Source organism: Notolepis coatsorum (assembly GCF_963971535.1).
Source record: "Notolepis coatsorum genome assembly, chromosome: 20".
NCBI lineage: Eukaryota > Metazoa > Chordata > Actinopteri > Aulopiformes > Paralepididae > Notolepis > Notolepis coatsorum.
The window spans coordinates 36,377,037-36,398,556 of NC_140184.1; the positions used below are offsets into that span (position 1 = coordinate 36,377,037).

Genomic DNA, 21,520 nt, shown 5'->3' on the forward strand with positions numbered 1-21,520 from the left:
ATCTATTGATGGATGAGACAAACAAGCCGGCCTAGTGATGTAGATGGGAGTTTCTATTTTTTTAAGCAGACGGTTCCTGGTGGGATGATGGAGTGCCCCCTGCTCTGTCCCATACATTAATTATCAAGCGCTGTCTGGAAGGCACTTTGTCAAAGAGATTGATGAGGAGGCTTCAGTAAAGAGAACAAATCCGGCTTGGCTGAGGTTAGGGGGTAGTAGGTCTGGTAGTATGCCTCATTCTCATGGGATCTGATGGCAGTATCTGTGGGGTCAGGGTTGGGAGGGATCAGTATAGAATACACTAAGAATATATCCTCAAGAAAAAATTATTGAAAGGTAGCTTAAGGGTAACATGATCTCCTCAACTGTACCTCACACAGACAGAGGGGCGTGGGGGCAATGTGAGTGAGGGACTTTTCAGGGAATGAAAGCAGTGTTTTCTTATCTATGACACAAAAATAAAACTAGCCTGTGAAAGATGCATCTTAGATACAATGTGCATTTCCATCAATGGCCAGGGAAGATTCTGTAGCTCCTTCATGCAATATACATACGCCAGTTCAGTTGGATTTTCTTTTGGCTTCATTGATATCGCAGATCATGAGACCACTGACGTTCCAAGACGAGACCAGTTGAACTCATGTCCATATAATGTCATTTAGAAAGTCATTGAAAATAATGACATTTAATTCACTAATGAGAACAAATCATTAAAAGTGTGTATGTGCGCGCACACGTGCGTGCATGCATGTGCACGTAAATGTGTAAGAGCGGAGAAAGTGGAAAAAAGGCGGGTGAGGCCGTATGGAATCATCACACAGAAAGAGAGGGAGGAGGGAAGAGGAAGAGAAGGTTGACAGAGCAGGGGAGAAGGAGCAGGCAGACCACGAGAGGCAGGGGCTGAGAAAGGGACGCACACACACTCAAGGATCCCACAGGAAAATGCCCAATTTTGCAGGAAATTGGAAAATGAAAAGCAGTGAGAATTTTGATGACTTGCTGAAAGCCCTTGGTAAGATAATTAATTTGGTCCTTTCTTGTTATTTGGAACAATTGTAGACTGCGTCTGTTTTTTCCAGAAATTCATCTTTCACATTGCATCAATACATAACTTTTTTTCTTTTTACAAATATCTCAGAATGTTGTGTGTTTTGTGATTGAGGTTCACACATTATCTGTGGAATTTGAGATAAAATAAGATTAAAATAAAATCTAAATATCTTCTATTCTACTCTGCAGTGCAAAATGACTAGCCCTAGAATACTTGTATGAGATTGTGATAGTTTAGTGTTAATTGTGTTTAAATGTTTTTGTAATAATTTGAGGTGAGGTTTTTGTAAAGTTTGTGGTTTTCAAACAATGAAAATGTCCTAAGATCCAAAAGGACAACACATGTAGCCTGCATATTTCTTGAGGTGTATGTGCCAAATTACATAGTATTGTAAGGAGATTGTAAGATAGCTACATACTAACACTGAGGTTGAATCTGCTAAGCCCAGCTGGTGTTTGAATGGGTGATACACCACCATGTATCCGTCTATCTCAACAGTTTTAAGTTCACACACATCCTATGTGTGCTGTACATAATGGCCCTGACAAAATGTTGGCTTTTGTAGCAGCAGTTTATTAAAAAAGAAATCACAGTGGAAACAGTCACAAGAGACAAATATTGAAATCCTCTCCTGTGTGAAAGCCTCATTAGTACAAGATTTTAATTGCAGAACAAAAATCCTAGTACATGCCAGGGAGGCATGCAGGGATGCAGTATTTGAACGAGGGACCATTCCCGAATACACAAGGAGGATGGATGGGAAACAGACAGGAGTGTTCTCTCATCTAACTGTGTGTACTCTATCTGTCTGTCTGACGGAGAGAGAGGGTAATAGCTGTTCCAGTCATTTACGGGACAGAATCTATCATGGTCTACAGGAGAGCTAAACAAAGTGACGAGCGCGCCAGCATTCCTCCCACTCATCACCTTGTAATTGCAACCCCCATGTTTGCAACATCTGCTGATAACCATCTCAATTGCGGCTGCTGGAGTTCCTTTTATACAATATGGAACCAATGGGGTATTGTCATATATTCTCCAAACATGGATAGGTTGATTTACTTTAGCATGATTGAAACTCTGCCACAATGCATTCTTCCAGGAAATAAGCACATTTTCTGTGAGGAATTATGATTTTCTTTTTGCCACCCTTCTGGCTCCAGGGGCAAACATAAATAAGTGTGGTGCCTCTACTTAAAACTGGATGATGAAATGAGGAGAAAGAGTGGGTTATATTAAATAGAATTATATTGCACCAAATTAAGTGGTGGAGGCCCTTGTCTAATCTAGGGTAAAAAAATTAAAATAAAAAATACACTGGCAAGTTGTAAAGAGTTTTCATAACTAATGAATTATCCTACATTGATAACTGAATATATATAATTAATTTGACTTTAATAAATAAATTATCCTTCTTTAATGGGATACATATACCATCATGTTTATGGAACAGGTACATTGATTAGGTATTGTTTGTTCCTAGGTGTGAACGCCATGCTAAGGAAGGTAGCGGGTGCGGCTGCATCCAAACCCCATGTGGAGATCAGGCAGAATGGGGAGCAGTTCTACATCAAGACCTCCACCACTGTCCGCACCACTGAGATCAACTTCCTCATTGGCCAGGAGTTTAATGAGGAGACGGTGGATGGCAGGAAGTGTAAGGTAATTGGTCTGTGATACAGGAAGTCCTGTTCATGGTATGCATGATGTCACCAGCAAGGCAAGTTTAATTGTCAAACATCAAAGTTTCTCTTTGACACTTCTCCAAGTTTTCACATGAGGCTTATGGAGAGAATAGAAAAACAAGCTGATCCTTCTCACATAATACTGCTTTACGATTGGTCTCCCGTTAGTTAGGGGAGGTACCACTACCAAGTAGATTATCCAATAAAGGAAACCGCATACAGATACTGCAGTGCTCAGCCTCCTCTGGGTCCCATTCATCTGTCTTCAGAGCTTGGCAACATGGGAGAAGGAGAACAAGATGTTCTGCAGACAGACCCTTCTGGACGGGAACGGCCCAAAGACCTTCTGGAGCCGAGAACTGAGAGGGGAGGAGCTGATACTGGTGAGGAAGACTTCTTCTGGCTTCTAATATAGGGTGTTTGATGGGGAAACTAGACAGTTTAAGAATTCATACATGTTATTCCTAGCGTTTAAGACAGTCCAAAAATATAAGTCAACACAAAAAACAACAAAATTGTGATGTCATCAGGTATACAGTCTGAAGCTGCTCCATAGATGATGGATTGGGGGAAATGACAGACCACTACAGGAGAATGAAGCTCATTTGAGTATACAAATAAATCTGTGGGTCTACAAAATTAAGTCTTCCATTAATTGTCTATGGAGCAGCTCCAGACTTTATAGTTTACTTCTGTGGCTTTGGGAGAGAGTAGCTTATGTTCACAAATATTGATTGAACCTTCTTTGGCCATTGGAATAATTGGAATTCTTAATTTGGGTGGTGTTCCCATTTAAGTTAACCACACCCTTAAATGTGACCAGCTGGACCTGTGCAAAGAGGTGTGGTTAACTTAATGGTGAAGTACTGTATGTTGAAACCATATAAAGAGTGTGCACTGCACTTAGGAAGTATCCTGTTCCTCAGTGCAATGCCATTTGAGTCAATGATCTTCTTCTACAATGTGTGTCAGGAAATTGACTGTCAATGTGTATCCTGCCACCTAGAGGCTCTGATCTATTCTGTGATGAGGTTACTGATCTCCATCACTCTTTCCTATAGAGATGTATGGAGTGCACATTTCTGAAAAATCCTGTTCCTCACAGAGCAGACAGACATAATGGATGGGGAAAAAACCAAGTGAAGTCTTCCACAGTCCCACTCTGAAGTAAAATGCTGCTACACCTATTCAAATTACTCCACAGGGACGCTTAAATCAGATTTCAAAGGCCATTGCTGCACTTGCAGCGGTTAACATTACAGCACCATATGTTTAAAAAAAAATGTAATCTACTTTTTCTCCTATTTTTCTGTATTTTTCTCTCATCCCAATTTAGTCGTTATGCCAATTTGCCCCCTACTTTCCGGTCTAGGGAGCCCTGAAGTCTATCACATGCTTCCTCCGATACATAGGAGACAGCCAGCAGCCTCTTTTCACCTGACAGCGCGGACTCTCATTGGTGAAGTGTAACGCGTGGGAGGATCACACTACCTTCACCAGTTCCTTCCCTTGCTGTGCAGGCACCCTGACCGACCTGTAGGAGTCGCTGTTTACAACGACCAGGATACCACCCACCGGCTTCCCACCCGCTGACACTGCCAATTGTGTCAGTATGACGACCGGCCAAGCCGGAGGCACCGCTGACAGCCGAATTCGATACCAGTGTCTCTGCGGTGGTAGACAGACGCTTAGTCCGCTGCGCTACCCGGCCGCCCCAGCACCATACGTTTGTTGTTAAATCCTGACCTGCATACCACATGGTGATTGATGTTCTTGTAGCCATCAAAACCATATCTTTTTGTCTTATTATCAAGACAATGCAGTTTTCTGTAAACATCTAGGCCAGATGGTCAATGTGACATTGGTCCAGTAACAGTTGAATCCAGTTTGGATGGTGATGGGATATCCTTTGTATTGACCCTGACTGGCCTCTGTGGAAAATTAATAAGGAAAACCTTGCAACAGAGTTTTGTTTGGACAACAAGCATATTTGCAACGCGGAAACAAGTCTTTGAAATCCGTCTGTTTTTAGTCAAGATATGGGCGTGAGCCTCTTTCTATGTTGGAGTAATATGTAATGTGATAGGTCTGTGGGATTGTTTTTGGAAAAGGATTTGATTGTTCAAAGATAAGATCATGGGATTCTGCTGATATGAGCAAGGAGGGCCAGGTCTGTTGTAATTCCTGCTGTTTAATTTAAAACTTTGTTGACACTTTTATGAGTTGAGAAGATTCAAAGCAAAGATGTTTGGCTATGTTGTAATGGTGTGAAGCCATGGTCATCTGAATTAAAACATGTGACCAACAACCTTTTTGAGTCTTAAACTAGACAGCAGCCAATATTTGTGCCCGTCCCTCAAATACCTACACCCAAGAATAGGTGACAGATGCTTTGTTCATGTTTTAATAAAACTGTCAATTCAAACTGAAATCCATACACATGAACGAAAAACACATTTTAACAGTATACACACATAGGGTGGTGTTTACCAATGAGCAATGTTTACCAATGAGCAAATAAAATGAACAGAGGACCTTAACTCATTTACTGCCTCAACATTCCAGAATCCTCAGTCTGCCTGAGGGTTCCGGAATGTTGAGCCCCCAGCCTGCCTCGTCAACATTCTAAACGAGTTAACTTTGAAAGGCCTCGTCACTTTTACTATAAATCCTATATTTTTAAGGCTTTGACGTGTAATTGACCAAATAAATTATTGAAGCTTACGGCCAACATTTAGATCATTCTTTTTTATATAGTATTTAGTCAACTGATTAAAATTTGGGTTTTAATCTACCGTTTGTTACCGATTTCCCCGACATTTTTTGCAGTCTTTAACTCATTAACTGCCCTGGGCTCCAACCATAACCAGGATTCTGAACCTCTAAACTGCCCGAAGTGACATTCACCAGAGTTACAAGTACACCAGTCTGCCCTAGGCTTCATCAGTCACCTAAACAGCATTTTATAAATTAATGTTGTTATATTGCCTGGTTTGGGCCTAATTCGGCATGTTACTAGCATGAATGAGCCTGGCTGTAAAGAGGCGTCTTGTGTGTTTCTATTGAGCCTATTCTGATTCAGATCTTGAGGTGAGAAGTCAAGGGACCCCTTTGAGAAGGTCCATGCCTGTGGCATTTTCCTCCCATAGCCTAGAAATGAGCCCAGTAGAGCCCTTTAATCTGGGCCCTGGTGTAAACTCTCCATGTATCCCCTTGCCAATGGGTAGTTTTAATAATTTGTGGAAAGTACCCAATGCTTTTCTGACTGTCATCATCCATGTATAGCCTGCTTGTCAAACTCCAGGGAGCTAATAGCTACATGCAACAAGACTGTTCTCCTTCCGTCCGTTGATGAAGCAGTCTGGACAGCCTGTAAAAAGAGGAAATGCATGGACCTTGATCAAAGCCTTGGCCAGATGATGAGAAAATGAAGCTCTCAAGGTGGATGAGGGCTTTAATGAAGACAGTATGTGGTGGCTTACTGTACTCCGTGATCTAAGAAGGGTGGACAGAAGGAACATTCATTAGTATGAGTAATTACACGGTTCTCCCCAAGTGTGATGGGATAGGCAGAAGAGAGGGAAAAGTGCTGCAGAATTGAAGCACCACTCCTCGTAAAATTCTTTCGCATTTATTGTTTTTTGTGTCATTCAAGCCAATAAGCATTGATTTTGAAATGAGCATTACCATGCTTATAATTGCTGGTGAGATGGGACCAGGAAGGGGGGTTCTGGCTATGGTCCAAGTGTGCCTGCTGCTGCTGGCTTTAATGGGCCTCATTGATCATGTTATGTTGAGAAACGCCGATGGCCCTTGATGCTACCTCCGGTTAATGTCTCCCCCGGCGCCACACCACACAGCAGATGGAGTCATCTTAGCATCATTCTTTAAAGCGAGGCATACTTTTCTGTCCTCCCTCGCTCGCTTCATGGGTTGGGATAATAATGATCTGTGGTGCTGACAACTTCAGTAGCCATCTTGCCACGCTCCTGAAACTCCCATAAATCGCTGAACTCCGACACCCCCCCCCCCCCCCCCCCCACATCAGGTTTTTTTTCTCTTCCTTTTGCAGGTTGCCAACAGATGTAGAGTGGGGTCACTATATGTCAGTGAGAGTGGACATGACACTGATATATATATATTTTTAATATATTTAATTAAATTTCACTTTGCTTCATCATTCAGTCTAAACTACCACCCCTTAAGCAGGTTTTAAATTGTTATATTTTAATATTACCTAAATTATTTTTATTCACCGTCACAATCAAAGACTTAGTTATTGGTACTGTAGAATGGCTAAGTTTAGCCAGGAACCTCAAGAAGAAACCAGTCCTCTAAATCACAATAATATTTAAAGTGTGCACATCACAATAATTCAATTATTGTTATTATTTTAGTCCTCTCTTCAGGTATGTAAAGGAGATGGGTGGGCGAGTAAAAGGGTGCTGTGGGTACATATCTGCACAATTTCTATTTACCGGTTGTACATTGAAAATATCTTCCAATTAAGATTCACCCCCCAAAAAAGAGAAGAAACGCAGGAGAAATGGCCACTGGTTCAGGGAGCTGGCAAAGGACGACATGTTACAAGGAAACAGTGATTAAAAGATTTCCCTCTACCTTCCCTTTCAGATCTTTGGAGCCGACGATGTAGTGTGCACACGGATCTACGTACGAGCATAGCAGAACTCCAGATCACACATTTACTACATGCTTCCACGTCCTACCAATAACCATAGATTAATAAGTCATGAAACAGTGTCATTGTCACTCACAAATCCCATGATCTGGCAGTTAAAGTGCTTACTTAAAAACAACTGGACATAGCTATACTTTACATTTTTGTATTTAATTTTTTTCAGCTTGGGAAATAATAAAATGATTGTCTTTGTAATATTGTACAATTTATGCCATTCCTTTGGATCTTATTATGCTTTAATATACACAACCGTGGAGGCAGAAATGCAGAGGAAAAAGAAAGTAAATGAACAACAAAGTTTCAGTCTATTCAAAGGATAGTTTAATGCCAAACACCATACTACACTTGTGTACAACATCATAAAAGTCAAGAGAAGACATGGCAAAGAGTAGACACACAGTAAATGGGGTACAAACGCAGTCTTTTGAGTTTATGTACAATCCAGCTGCCCGGTAGTTCTGTAGTATTCCATTATTAAACACCGTAAATATAAAAATAAAAACCAAGTTATAAACTGTTCCAAGATTGTCTATAGCTGGTTACGTTAACAGTGTTGCCTCGTTGATAGATGATGTTTTGTTGGGGATCTTAATGTTTCTTCGTTTTTAGAAGAGTCTTTTGAAATAGTTCCTCCCGCTTCAAACTTGTGGTATTGCGCCCAATCCAGTCACACGGTCCACATGTAAACCTGCTTCTCTCCACAGGGGCAGATCATTGGGAGCTATAGTTGAGCAATGGTGGTTTTGGAAGAAAGATGAATCACAGTTGAGAAAACCATTGCGTTCTGTAGTCGATTTCTCATTGTTCATATTCTTATCCAGTAGCTTTTCATAGAATGGCCAGTTTCAAAATGTATAGATGTTTCTAGTCAGGGGGGGCAAAGAACAAATAGGATGTACTGTGACGTTCTTCTGCATAACTAAAAGTCATCAGACCACAAAGCCTTTTTGAGTAATCTTGCCATCCAACCTCAGCTACAGTATCTATACAGCCCAGTACGATTTCAGATTGCAGAGGGGAATACAACAATAATAAATCCTCATTCTCAACACTCGATATCCCTCTAATCAGAGAAAATAATTCAAAATGTGTAATTCAGCAAAAACACAAAAAAATTAAAGAACGCTTTGACACACTGCAATTGATGCAATTATTGCTTGCTTGTTTCCATCTTCTTGAGGCTAAATCTGTACAGAAGTTGGTTGACATTCACTTACAGCAGACAATTCATCTGGAGTTGAATGCTTATCTAACTGGATTATTGACAATACTTGAAGTAAAAACAAAACATCACAGACATGTACAATTATGACAAACATGATGAAGTAGTTTTGATGTATGGGGTTCATATTAATCAGTGTGTTGTCTGAGAATGTAACCATTTGTCAAGGGAGACTAAATGCACATAAAAAGGAGAATCTGATCGTACTAGTAAAACTTCAGTACTTTGAAAAAATTACATACTTTTAGAAGCATAACTTGCTGCTTGGCTACATTCAATGATCATACAACTAGGATGAACACTGATATGAGACTGGAGTGAGAGAGAGTGAGTAGGCATATGCCAGACAATACTCTTTAAACATGTATAAAATGGTCATCTTTAAAGGAACACGCCAACATTTTGGCAAATTAGCTTAGTCTTCTCCAGAGAGAAACATTTTTAAATAACCTAACCCTAACTAACCTTATTGTCATGCACTTGTCCTAATATACTAACCTACGCTCAACACTTTGATGAACATTGTTACTCAGCTGATAGTTGTGCCCTTCCTGCTGACTTGTCGTACAGAACTTGTAAGTCGCTTTGGATAAAAGAGTCAGCTAAATGACTAAATGTAAATGAGAGACAATAAGATAGATACCAGTTTCCTCTGTGCGTTCAGTAGAAAGCTATCTGGCTGCATGTTAGCCTAACTTAGCACAATGAATTAGCTTTCTACTGAACGCACAGAGAGGAAACTGGTATCTATCTTCTTGTCTCTCTCTGGAGAAGACGATAAGCTAATTTCCCAAAATGTTGGCGTGTTCCTTTAAGAGAATGAAAAAGATCTACTTAAATACTTGTATGACAATGTACTCAACGGAACACAAAGGAAAAAGGGGCCTCTAATAAACATCCTTTGGTAAACCTGTAGTTAATGTTTGCATTTTCTTAATATACTTCTCAGCAACCTCTAGCTAAATATTGATACATTTGTTAAAGTATGCTACACATCAATGAACATCTCTGGGGGGGGGGAATACTATATATAAAGCTATTTACAGGTGTGTAGGCAGTTGTACTTGATACACTGTACTGGCATTGTATTCTTGCCAAATAGTAGTTGCCAGAGATGAATATCTAGTGCACTACTACTGCCATTAACATTCACAGGCTATACAATTTTACAGTTAAAGGCCAAAACAAGCTCCATGGCCTGGTCCAAATACATTTTCACAGTGGTCATGGATCTCGACTAGATCATGCCACTCAAAAGTAAAAAGCTACAGTGGATTCTTTATTAGTCACTCTTATAAAACAAGCAATATAAGTAGTGGTCCTCAAACCATATTAAGATTACTGCCAACTGGGTGAGTGATAGGCATGAAATGTTTAAAACGTGTATTGTTCCAAATTATCAATTACTCTTAGGGGGACAGGATGCCACATGTGGTGACAGGATCTAAATGTTGAGATTCTCCATGACCAGGCTCTCTTCGCCTAGTCGACTCTGCATCTAGCGTTCTCTCTGAATCACCAAGACCGGTGGGTTTCACATCAACCTGACCCCAGTAGATGTTCCATTTCTATTTCAAATGCGTCACAGACTATGCAGTGTGTCTGAAAATAAGTACTTAACTTTCTGAATCCCTTAGACTACATTTAAAAAGTGGGAAATCACACGACCACAAGTTGGGGGATTCATGGGTAACTGGCAACCCTCTAGAATTTTGGCATTGGAGTCCAGCAATGGTAGACATTAAAAATCCATACAAAGACATACAGTATATTAAGATATCTCTGGCAGTCAATAGTATCAAGACATTTGCGGCCAGTCACACTATTGTTTATTTTCTTGACGAGAGAAGAGGACGGTGATGGTTACAGCGTTCCGTACTTCACCCGGTACTTGTTAATGTTGAGATAATGAAGCACCTCAGGGTTCCGGGTGGTAGTGCAGGGCAGCAGCAGGCCCTCTCGTCCCTCTCCCATCAACCACTTGCGGTTTTCGGTGGCCATGTCGCTGGTCACATGCTCCTTAGCCCAGATATCTACCAAGGCCTGGAAGCGCCTGTGGAGGCGTCTGTTGACCCGCTGGTGGGACTGGGCGAGACATGGACAGAAACACGCTAGTGAGTTACGATGACACTAGGTCAAGACTGTATTATGTATATGTACTATGTATTATGCATGTGTAAAACATGGGCTCCAGCTAACTTTTTCTTGTCACTGTTAACTCCCCAAAACAAGGTTAGTTAAACAGTTAAACAAGCACAAACAATATAGATGCAAAGCATCAGAGTGGCAGATTGTCTAAACATTAGACAAAATGGAAGGTCCTTTCAAGTGGAATGTTGGTAACCTCGCCACTACAGTTACCGGTAGTTTCAAGAAGGTCTCTTGTCCCATTGGCCTATATTATACTATAAGTCAATGTGGCTTGCCTGTGAACCGCCACTAGGGGCAAAGTGGCTAACTTTGAGAGAGTGAGATTGTTGGTCTATGTGAGGTGCCTTGCATGTCGCTGCTGTCGGGACAAAACCTCATAACTCCAAAAACCCAACTTTTCAGCAGATGAAAAAAACGAACACAGATTTGAGGGTGAATAGAGTTAGGAGGTTTAGACAGATGATCGGTTTAATGCTTTCCCATTGTTTAAACTTTGTAAAACCCACACACACATATGGAGGATGATCTACGGAGTTGATTTATATAATAAAAAAATAAATAAAAAAATGGAGTTATGCGGTTTTGTCCCGACAGCAGCGATGTGTGAATTGGCTTCCTCAAGTGGTGATAAGGAGCACTACATCAATAGCAGACCATCTTTCTAAAAAGGCTGATTTACAACCTTGATAAGACAACCCTTTTTGTTTTATTAAATTGTCATGTATGATTATTATTATTATATATATAATGTTTATTTTTTTTTCAGTCATACATATAATTTATTTAAACCGTCTAAGCCTATTTCTAACATTATTTATATCTCAAAGTGAATTTTTTTATATTTAAATTAGACTAAGATCACCATGATCTTAAAATGTGAATTATAACTCCTCGTTCCTGACCTTGATTAACTTGGCCCACTTTCAACCCTCTGAAACCTAATGATTAGCTGGTGGATCATCAGGCATTAATATCACCGTCTTTTGAAGGCTATAGACCTGTTCGCTGTATATGTCAGACTCAGTGTGCACGCGCATCACAGAGGCAAAAAGGAACGTAATCCTGGTCAGAACAATGGGGCAGACTACATTATATTTGCATTTGTTAGCCATGCTAGCGATTTAAACAATCAATCCATGCCAAAGCTAGATATGGAAAAGGTGAAAGACTCACACTTTTGTTTGAAACTACTTTTAGTCAGGGAAGTGCCATGGTTTCGACATAGAACCCTGTTGTACTTGTAGCACAGCAGCTTGCGCAGGTAGTGGGCAACTTAGTCACGTGACTCAGTTGGTAATTGGCTCGAACACGGTATGTTTGTAAACAGCGAACAGGTCTATAGCAGGCTCAGTTTTTAAGCTAGTGCAAAGCCATCGATACCAAAAATGTCATATTAGATTACTGGGAAAGGGGCCAAGTGTTGCTACAAAGTCTCCACTTCTTCCAGGTGTAATTTTCAACAAAAACACCCATTTCATATTCAGGATAATACAGTATATATGTCACATACTACAATACTGAAGATCTTGTGTTACTTACCTGGTGAGCCCGTGTGAGTGCCGTGTGTCTGTACATGTACTCCTCTGATTTGCAGACATACACCATCTTGTAAGAGTTGAGTTTGAACATGCACTCCATCTTCCGCTCTTGGCTGCCCTCTTGTGATTTATCAGAGGGCCCCTTGGTCATCTTCTCCTGTTGCAGCTGCTCCCAGCCTCTCCGGCACTTCCTTATCCTCCTCAGATTCCTAGTGGCCAGAACAGATGAGACAGCCATGAACATACAGACCCAACTGAAAGAAAATCCATGGTTTTGACCTTTACCCACACGTCAACATTTACATCACGTTTACAGGGAAAGTTCGCACAAATTTCTAAAAAAATCAAATAAAATAATAAAATTGTCGATTTCAAAACATACTACACAACGCTGTTTCTGCATTTGACAGTACTTCAAAAGTAATATTTCGGCCTAAATGTGGTCACCCGTACAAAAACAAAAAAACACAAAAATGTTAAAACATTGGTATTGTAAAATTTGAGAGGACTGTCCCTTTAAACAAGTGTAATGAAACCCATGCATAGCAACTCACCGAGTAATAGAATTAGATAGGGAGTCAAATCATTGAAGGAAATTGGAATCTACAAGAACAGCAGAGGCAGCAGCAGTAATCTGTACAGTGCACTTCCGTTGCACATTCATATAGTGATTCTCATGTTAAAAAGTCTAAATATCCTTGGCAAACAATTTTAATATATATTTTTTCAATTTGATTTGATCCAATCTTTTTTTTTTGCGCAAGCATAAAATTAAATAAAAAAGTAATTAATCACCCCGCTTGAATGAAAGGTTTAAATGTGTACTTACCACTGAGGGTAGAGGTGAGCGAGGACTGAAACCATGAAGCATATTTTTTTGCATTCAGGGCTCCACTTAAAAGACATAACAGTGAGGCCAATTTCAAATAAAATGGGAGAAACAACATGTTTTATATTGCTGCCAGAAGGTTAACAAGCCAGGATATGAGTTGGAAAATACTTTGATGTGCACATACTTTCACTGACAATGTACAGAGTGTTATGATCATGCGATGAGGACCAAACTCAACTGCAAAAGAAACTGCTGGATTTGCACTGCTGTTGTGGAAGTTTTGTGGAAAAGGGTCAAAGTCTATTCACGTCTTGCGCGGCGCTCTCAGATTTGATGAGGAAAAGAAAAAAAAAAGGACAACATATGGGTGAGACCACTGATAAATCACTGATAAATCATAGTCAGTCAAGAAGCACCAGATTTATGCAGTGGGTTGAAAAGAAAACTGAGCAATTTTTTTGGTCTTTTAAAAAAAGTGTATTGAAATGTTTATGGTAATGGACAGCCATCTCAAAAATGTCAACAAGCACTGAAAGACAGACAGGCTCGATGTGCAACAGTTATCTCTGTACGAGCAGAGGACACACAACCACCCCTCCATGCATTGCTCAGGAAAGGCGCCGGGAAAGAAATACACCAACATTTTGGAAATACAATTCAGACCATCATTTTATTTACAAGCCCCTCTCTTCTGTACAAGTGTTGCAGATGATGTGAATTGACCAGGGTTTGGAAAGACTTATATCAGCACTCATCTTGTAAACTTGTAGAAAAACCTCACTCACAACAAAAAGTTGCAACGGGAGTGCACTGTAACCACTGGAAATAGTTATTAAATACACATAATATTGAGTATACTTAACACTCAAACAAACCCACATTTAAACATTTACAGTTGTCTAAACAGTGATTAAATAAGTCACATACAGGACGTTTTATAGGAATACAATCACAAACATAGGGCTAGATAAGGCTAATGAAAAAAACGATAAGTTCACTGTATTCCTTTACTCAAAATTCAATCATGATTCATGTCCCAGAAAAAGGCGCTAGCCTCTTAGTCTTGGGTCAGTGCCACAGTAGGAAAATTACCAATGTGACATACAATGACAACTTTAGAACCCATTTGTTTTGCTTTCAGCTATATGTATTCATACACAATTTATTTGTTAGCTTTACAATGAAAACATGTGAAATGTAAAACATTTTGAATAATCCAATGATTCAATTACTGTCTGCTAAGCTTAAAAAAAACAAAAAACAAAAAAAACATACTAAGCTAACAACCATTTAAAATCCCAATATCCATATTAAAAAGAAACTAAATATATGCATAAATAAAAGAAATTCCCCCATTTAAAAAGCTGGCCATATAAAGTGCAATCTTCATGAGTGGCAGGGGTTAGACATTGAAAAATGAGATTGTTTCCAGAAAGGAGGTCAGTCAGGCACTAGAAGCATCTCACCTCAACCTTGGGAGTTATTCTTTCAACAGATCATTGCAAACCCCGTGCCAGTGTTGGTGTCTGTCCATCACAAGTGGGGCAGATCTTGGTGCCCAAAAGATTTGCATTTAAAAGGAGGGCCTTCTAAGTCTGGCTTGTGCAAAAGTGCCACACGTTCTAGTTGTGAAAATGAGCCATATTTGTCAGCTGGTCTGGCTTGTCAAACAGTGCCATGGCTGGCTGGCTGGCTGGCTGGCTGGCTGGCTGGCTGGCTGTCTAGAACCTTAGGACAGATGCTTTAGGTGTGTAGACAAGAGGGACACACAGCTGGGGCCTCACCTGGGGAGGAACACAGGCTTCTGGGCCAGGTGCTCACGCAGCTCTGGGGATGCAGAATCTGAGTTCAGGTATCTGCCCACATAGTCCGACCACCTCTGTTTAAAAAAAGAAAGCGAGTCAGTCAATGTTAAGTCACAAAATGAGTCATGCAGACCGTGGAAAAGCGGCATAAGAGAATACTTCATATATATTTAATACACATGATGCACATTGCACACACACAGTTACAATGTTTTGTTACCTGTACGATGTTAAAACATTGCCGATAATAAAAATTATTATTATTGTGTGTATTTGTTAGGGGTGGGGGAAAAATCGATACGTAGTAGTTTCGCGATACTTTGCGTGGCGATACTGTATCGATACAGGGACGCCAAGTATCGATATTTAATTATTCATAAATTTTTTTTAAAAAAATGTACAAGGAAGTTGCATTGTTCATTTCAATACCTGTAATAGTACAGTAGTCCACACACACACATGTGCATTCAGTTAAGTTGGAATATGACTGTAATATAAACAGTTCAGTTTGTCAGGTACATGCAACACAGATTACAGTGTGTTTACATCTGTCTGCTTAAGAAAATACCATGTTCTGCAATAAAAATTAGTGAAGTGAGATGAACAGACTGAACTTTATTTTATTAGATAAAACATGTTGACAAAGTTTTACTTTGTAGTTGAAAAAAGGTAATAAATTAAATTTGATCAAAAAAAGAAAAGACAAAAAAATCGCAATACTCAGCGTATCGTGAGCTCAAACGTTCGAACGTTCGTTCGTTACGCTGGCATTCGGATTTTAATGAATGGGTTCGAACGTTCGCAAAAAAAAAAAAAAAAAATTGGGTGGAACGTTTGGTGCACACGCGACCGGGGAGGTGGGGACGGTAGAGCGGGTTACACACAACACAGCAGTGCTCAAGCACCATGCCCATTTACACCATGCCCAAAAGATCCACCGTTTCCAACAACCTAACTCTGAAGTACGGGGCCGTGCGGGAGAAAGAAAGAAACAAAATAACTGGAGATAAAACATTCTGGAGTAAACATCACGCAACGCCTGGGTGAAGTGGCTGGCGCGAATGGCCAAACGTTTTTTTCTGTATTATGTGTCAGAATATGTGTCAGACTACTCTTAGATTTTTAGAAACTTAATTTTATTATTTTTGAAAGCATCTTCACCGTTTAATGCAGACATATGTTGCAGACTATTATAATCATCATGTTGGCGTGACTGTATGCATCAAAGGGTTAAATCAAGCATTTTAAAGCGCTTTAGAGGAAATGTCAAAATATCATGATGTATATTGTGTATCGTGACATAGCAAAAAAATATCGTGAAATCATTTAGAGGCCATATCGCCCAGCCCTAGCTAGAAGGCCTGTGAAGTTTTGAGTAATTTAGCATCATGGGCTTGTATAAAGGGCAGTAGTCAGGTCAAACAGTTTGACCAGATCAGGGTCAAAATGTGTCATTGAGGATATTCCTGCTGCTGCCAACCGACAGCATATGTCTTGTTTTCATTATTTCATTAATGACAGCTGTGGCCACTGACAGAATATGTCATGATAATACTATGAATAACCACTATAGCTAGTCAATGTCTTACCTCTGCTTCTGCAGGCTCATCTGAGGTATCCTCCTCTGGGTCCAGTAGCTCCATGGCCAAAGTAACACTTCCTCTGCCCTTCATAAACATCAACTGGGAAGAAAAGAGAAGGAATGAGAAGCCGTGAAACATAACGTTGCTGTCAAATAAAAAACCTTCAATCTCCACAAAAGCAATTTTTCAGGAATTAAGGGAAAACTTTTTAACACCCATTTCAGGTCCTGAATGGTTTTCACGGATCCTAGGGCCATGTGTTTGTTATTTAGATCTATTGCTATTATATTTTATATGTTTTATGCACTCGCAAATAAGTCCTTTCCTCCATTGGATACAGCGTTGGCCCAGAAGGGCATCAGCAGAGGGCGTTGTTGGCCATAAGACCATAACCCTATCAAAACAACAGTCAAAGTGTATATTTTCATTTTTACCAATGTTTTATAAGATTTACCGAAAATAAGAATTTATCGAAAAAATGCGAATTATATCTCTTTTATCATAAAACCGTGAGGAAATGACTAAATCCAGATTTAACCCTGCCATTGGAAAGAGGAGCCTGTTCCCTATCCATAGATGTATGATTTGGCCATAATAAGGTCAAGGTCAAATATGAATTTATAATTCAAATGGATTATAATTTATTACTGTATCTACAAATACTTCTGTTTAATTATCTTCCCTGTATTAATTTGCTTAATTTATTGTACACTTGATCTCAAGAAGGTGGTGAATGAGCTCAGCGAGCGAAATCAAAAGAACCTCAATGTTTTCATGGTGTTATTCAACGGCACAGATGCAAAAATAAATCATAATTTATATTCTCCTTTTTTTCATTACAATTTACTCAAGCCTAGTAACAGACACAATATTTGTGACACTGGAAATATATACCCGAGATCCCTAGATGTTCCTAGATACCAAGAACATGCAAATTGACCTTGTAGAAGTGGAGCAATCTTCCATTTACTTAGGCATGTAGTACCTTTAGGCGAAATTTCTGAAAATAGGGCTACAGCTTAACAGGTCTGATTGCTATGTCCGCCCATCACAATCACGCAAACTGTCTAACGCCTGTCCCGTCTCCCTGTGAGTGGCTGTCTTGTGGTGATGACCGGAGTGGTGGACGCCCCGTGATGATGACCGGGAGTATGCAACCCTCTCTACGCCACCCCCATACCTCAAATGCATCCGCCATCAGCTCTATTTTCAATCTTTCAAAATGTTCAGTTGCTATTGCATGCACTTATTTGTGTTTCATTACATGTATGTGTGCATAATTACCAACTGTTTCGCCTGTTTTATTGCAACACTACTATGACAGACATTTCCTATTGCTAGGTTTTATTGAGTTTTTCCTTACCTTCGCGTGGGGTATGTCTGGGAGTGTTGCATTAATTTATTTTATTTATTCAAAATGTTTTAGACTTCATGGTGTTTTTGTTTTGTTCTTGATTCATTGTGATGTTTCTTCTTGACTTGTTTAACACATTCCTGGCCAACCACGTATATATACGTTATTGGGCGCCGTCCTTAACACATTCTGTGCCACGCAGTTTGCCCATCTTATACCACTCTGCCAGTGCTGTAAGCCTATGGAGTCGCTCACCTTCTTTGCAGGGCTATAACTTTTTAAATATTATAGCTATATCGACATTACTATGGCCCATTCAACATCGGGTATCTATCGTTCGGATGTGCAGGGCTCTACAGTGCGACCATATTACTCGCATTTGCCCCAATAATATGTGTGTGCGAACCGGAAAAATCAATTACTCGCACAGTGTGCGAGTGAAGATTACAACCTCAGTCGTACTTTTTTCTCTCCGCTGCTAATCGTAAAAAAAACTACAAGTCCCACATTGCACTCAAGCCAACGGTCCAATCACAATAGAGTGACGTGACTGGTTTCAAGGGAAATAAAGGAAATTACCAATTGGAAGCTCTCATTTGCTTTTTTACTTCCGGACATTCCGCCATTGCCCTAAGCGAGACTTTTCCGAGACAGTAACATTAAGTTAACTTATTCTAGTCTTACCAATAGATTTTAGAACACCTAGATTTATCGATAGCAATAGTAATATAACGTTAATGCAACAACGAATGCCTTGCTTTGTTAATCATAACGTTGATGCAGTAGCGTATGTCGTTGTGTTGGCTGTAACTGACATGAGAATAGCAACACTGTGTACACATTCAAATTGCGATTATAATCGATTCTAACATTTTCAAATCGATGCAGTTGAATTTTCCCCTTAGGATCGATGCATTGCGATGCATTGTTATAATATACACCCCTATACCAAAGTCACTGGCCCACTGTGCGTGTGTGTATGTGTGTGTGCTAACTTGAAAAGCGTTATCAACAGCAGAGGTGGGTGCAGGCGGTGTAACGTAATTGGCAGAATCGACTGTCGATCAATGGTCTACCTGACACGCAAACTCATAAACAATGTTTCTGTACTGGAGGTGTACAGTATTTCAATAGGCAACCCTGAAAGGATTCTTTTTCTAGAAGAGCAACACTAGCCAAAACATAGGCATTGTATGCATAAAAGGGGCAAAAGTTAAGTTTTGTAGCAGTAGTTCAATGTCACTGCCTTTTTTTATTAGGCCTACAGTAGTTGTTGGCTACAACTTTTCCACAGTAGGCATTAATCACTTAATAGTTCAAATGTCTGTGTCCCATTCCCGTTTGCACACGCAGATACACACACACAGTGGGCCAGTGACTTTGGTGGTATGTGCTATTGCACAGATGTGTGTCCCGTTTGCACACGCACGCACAGTACAAATATACATTTATTTAAAAAATAAATAAAAATAAACTCTGTTACTTGAAATATTTTCACTGTGCTCCTAAATATTTGTGTGTGCTCCTAAATTTTCTCATTTAGGAGCACATGTGCTCCTTGGGAAAAAGGTTAGCGTAGAGTCATGATGTGGGAACGTTATATTTTTCCATTCATACATTGTCGTGTTAGTACCGTCATGAATATAAGTATGTTTTAGAGTGTATAGCAGTCATTCCTAGAACGCGAGTTATAGGCCCAGACGCATATTATACATAATCGATGCGTTTCGTTCCTATACACTAGGGATGCCCCGATCACGTTTTTTGCCACCGATACCCATCGACTATGAGCCATATCGGCCGATACAGATCGTTTTTGGTTTTATAATTATTTTTTATATAGTTATTATTTTTCTATTTTTATAAAATATATATATTATATAATTATACTTGTAGTTGTATTATCTGCGAGACATCGCTACCACGCAACAAGTCAAAACGCTCGCTATCTGCAAACAGCTCCACTGTCTGTGTGTATACTCTGCTTTGGTCAAATCACATTCAGCATTGCCATCTTCGCAGTGTTGTTATTAAGCATGATAGCTAATTAGCCAATGTTCAGCTGCAAAAACGAATAATGTCAATTATGTTATAAGACATTGATATCAGGAGCTATCTGTAGTTACCGCTAGCCGGCTAGATGACGTTAGACAATGCATCATGTATTAAAATAACCTTAGACAATGCATCATGTATTAAAATAAAGTGAACTATTTAGTTTACTGGGTCATTTACCGTACTTTTCGGACTATGAGCCGCGGCTTTTTCCCCCATTTTTCGACCCTGCGGCTTATATAACGGTGCGGCTTATATGTGGACAAAACCCGAAAATCGAAATATTGCTTTTTTTACTGCATTGAAATGTTATTTATCTGTTCCTTTATTTACTTAATACAACTTGTAAATGAGTTAATTCTTGTTATTTGTCCGACAGTATTGTGTCCCAATGGGAGTCATTCTCTGTAGAGGTGGGAGTCATTCTCTGTAGAGGTGAGAGTCATTCTCTGTAGAGCTGGGAACTTAAAGCTCAATATAAGAACGGCCATGCACCACCACTCACAGAATCGAGAAAGAGCCATCAATCTGTCAATCCTTTCCGTGTCCGGGCCGGGTGAGGTTTCCTGTGTTGAGTCAAATTAAGCCGCAGGCTCCACTCCTTACATATGGTAATTAAACATTAAAACGCATGCGGCTTATAGTCCAGTGCGGCTTATATATGTACACATCATTCAATTTAGCTGCTGCGGCTTATAGTCAGGTGCGGCGTATAGTGCGAAAAGTACGGTAGTTAAAACAGTGAGCTAACGTGAGCTAACGTTAGCTACCTAGCTAACGGAGGTCTCATGCTGGCCGATCGATCGGCACGGGGCATCCCTATCATTCTTAAACTGAAATGCGCATTTGTTGATATCAGGAGCTATCATTAGCTAGCCAGTTAGACAATGCATCATGTATTAAACTAAAGTGAATAGTTGACTGTGTAGTTTTGTTTAAACAGTAACGTTAGCTCACAAGCGATAGCTAGTTAGCCAACGCTAGCCAGCACTTGCGAAAACGAATGCCAAACTGATGATATCAGACGTTGATATCAGGAGCTATCAGTAGCTAGATAACATTAGACAACGCCTCATGTATTATGTTGAAAGAGGAGCTCTGAGCTGCTCATCCACTCGACTCTTGCCATAAGAAGGGTTTGTTGACATGACATGGGTCTGGGAGGGGGAGGAGGAGGAGGGGCAAGACGTGCAGCATCAGCAGAGCTCTGTGTGGCTGTGAGAGAAGAACGAGTGAGAACTCCACAGATAATTGGATCATGTTTTCCGTGTCATCGATCGGTTTTCTCACGATCGGCGAAAATAAAGCATTATCGGAATTCACCAATCTCATATTTATACTGAATATCGTTCGATACCGATCGCTGGCCGATCGATCGGGGCATCCCTACTATACACGCTATATTAAAAAATTCAAACGCATATGCTCGGTAAACATTATGCTCCATCATGCGTGAAGGAAAGGGGGGGGGTGTCGTTTATGATTCTTTGATCGTCAGTAACGGCTTTCCTTAGTATCATACGTTGATCGGATGGATTGCAATGA

At 40.0% G+C, this 21,520-nt stretch overlaps 2 protein-coding genes across 4 annotated transcripts in view; one reads left to right on the plus strand and one right to left on the minus strand.

Moving 5' to 3' along the window:
• Positions 1-891: 891 nt before the first annotated feature.
• Positions 892-7,505, plus strand: LOC311247325 (cellular retinoic acid-binding protein 1). 2 transcript variants are annotated; one of them, XM_084337683.1, is made up of 5 exons: positions 892-1,012; positions 2,535-2,713; positions 3,006-3,119; positions 3,798-3,903; positions 7,369-7,437. In XM_084337683.1, the coding sequence occupies exons 1-4, from the start codon at positions 943-945 to the stop codon at positions 3,900-3,902; spliced, it is 468 nt and encodes a 155-aa protein (XP_084193809.1). In that variant the 5' UTR covers positions 892-942; the 3' UTR covers position 3,903; positions 7,369-7,437. The 2 variants fall into 2 exon arrangements, with proteins under 2 accessions (XP_084193809.1, XP_084193810.1); XM_084337684.1 differs by lacking the exon at positions 3,798-3,903 and having other exon boundaries at positions 7,369-7,505.
• A 559-nt stretch (positions 7,506-8,064) lies between these two features.
• The window catches only part of LOC311247324 (paired amphipathic helix protein Sin3a-like), a 45,135-nt gene continuing 31,679 nt past the window's right edge, over positions 8,065-21,520 (minus strand). Inside the window, exons 18-22 of one of the 2 annotated variants that reach the window (XM_084337681.1) lie at positions 16,573-16,665; positions 14,963-15,057; positions 12,348-12,555; positions 10,575-10,742; positions 8,065-8,156 (exon numbers count right to left, since the gene is read on the minus strand). In XM_084337681.1, coding sequence (XP_084193807.1) covers positions 8,103-8,156; positions 10,575-10,742; positions 12,348-12,555; positions 14,963-15,057; positions 16,573-16,665 — 618 coding nt within the window. In that variant the 3' untranslated portion in view covers positions 8,065-8,102. Of the gene's footprint in view, positions 8,157-10,513; positions 10,743-12,347; positions 12,556-14,962; positions 15,058-16,572; positions 16,666-21,520 lie in introns of those variants that run through there. The other variant, XM_084337682.1, reaches the window with a different exon arrangement.

Coding starts and splice junctions, on each gene's coding strand:
- LOC311247325 (XM_084337683.1), top strand. CDS start 943: ATGCCCAATTTTGCAGGAAATTGGAAAATGAAAAGCAGTGAGAATTTT. Junction 2,714..3,005: donor TGGATGGCAGGAAGTGTAAG/GTAATTGGTCTG, acceptor ATCTGTCTTCAG/AGCTTGGCAACATGGGAGAA. Junction 3,120..3,797: donor GAGGGGAGGAGCTGATACTG/GTGAGGAAGACT, acceptor TCTTTCCTATAG/AGATGTATGGAGTGCACATT.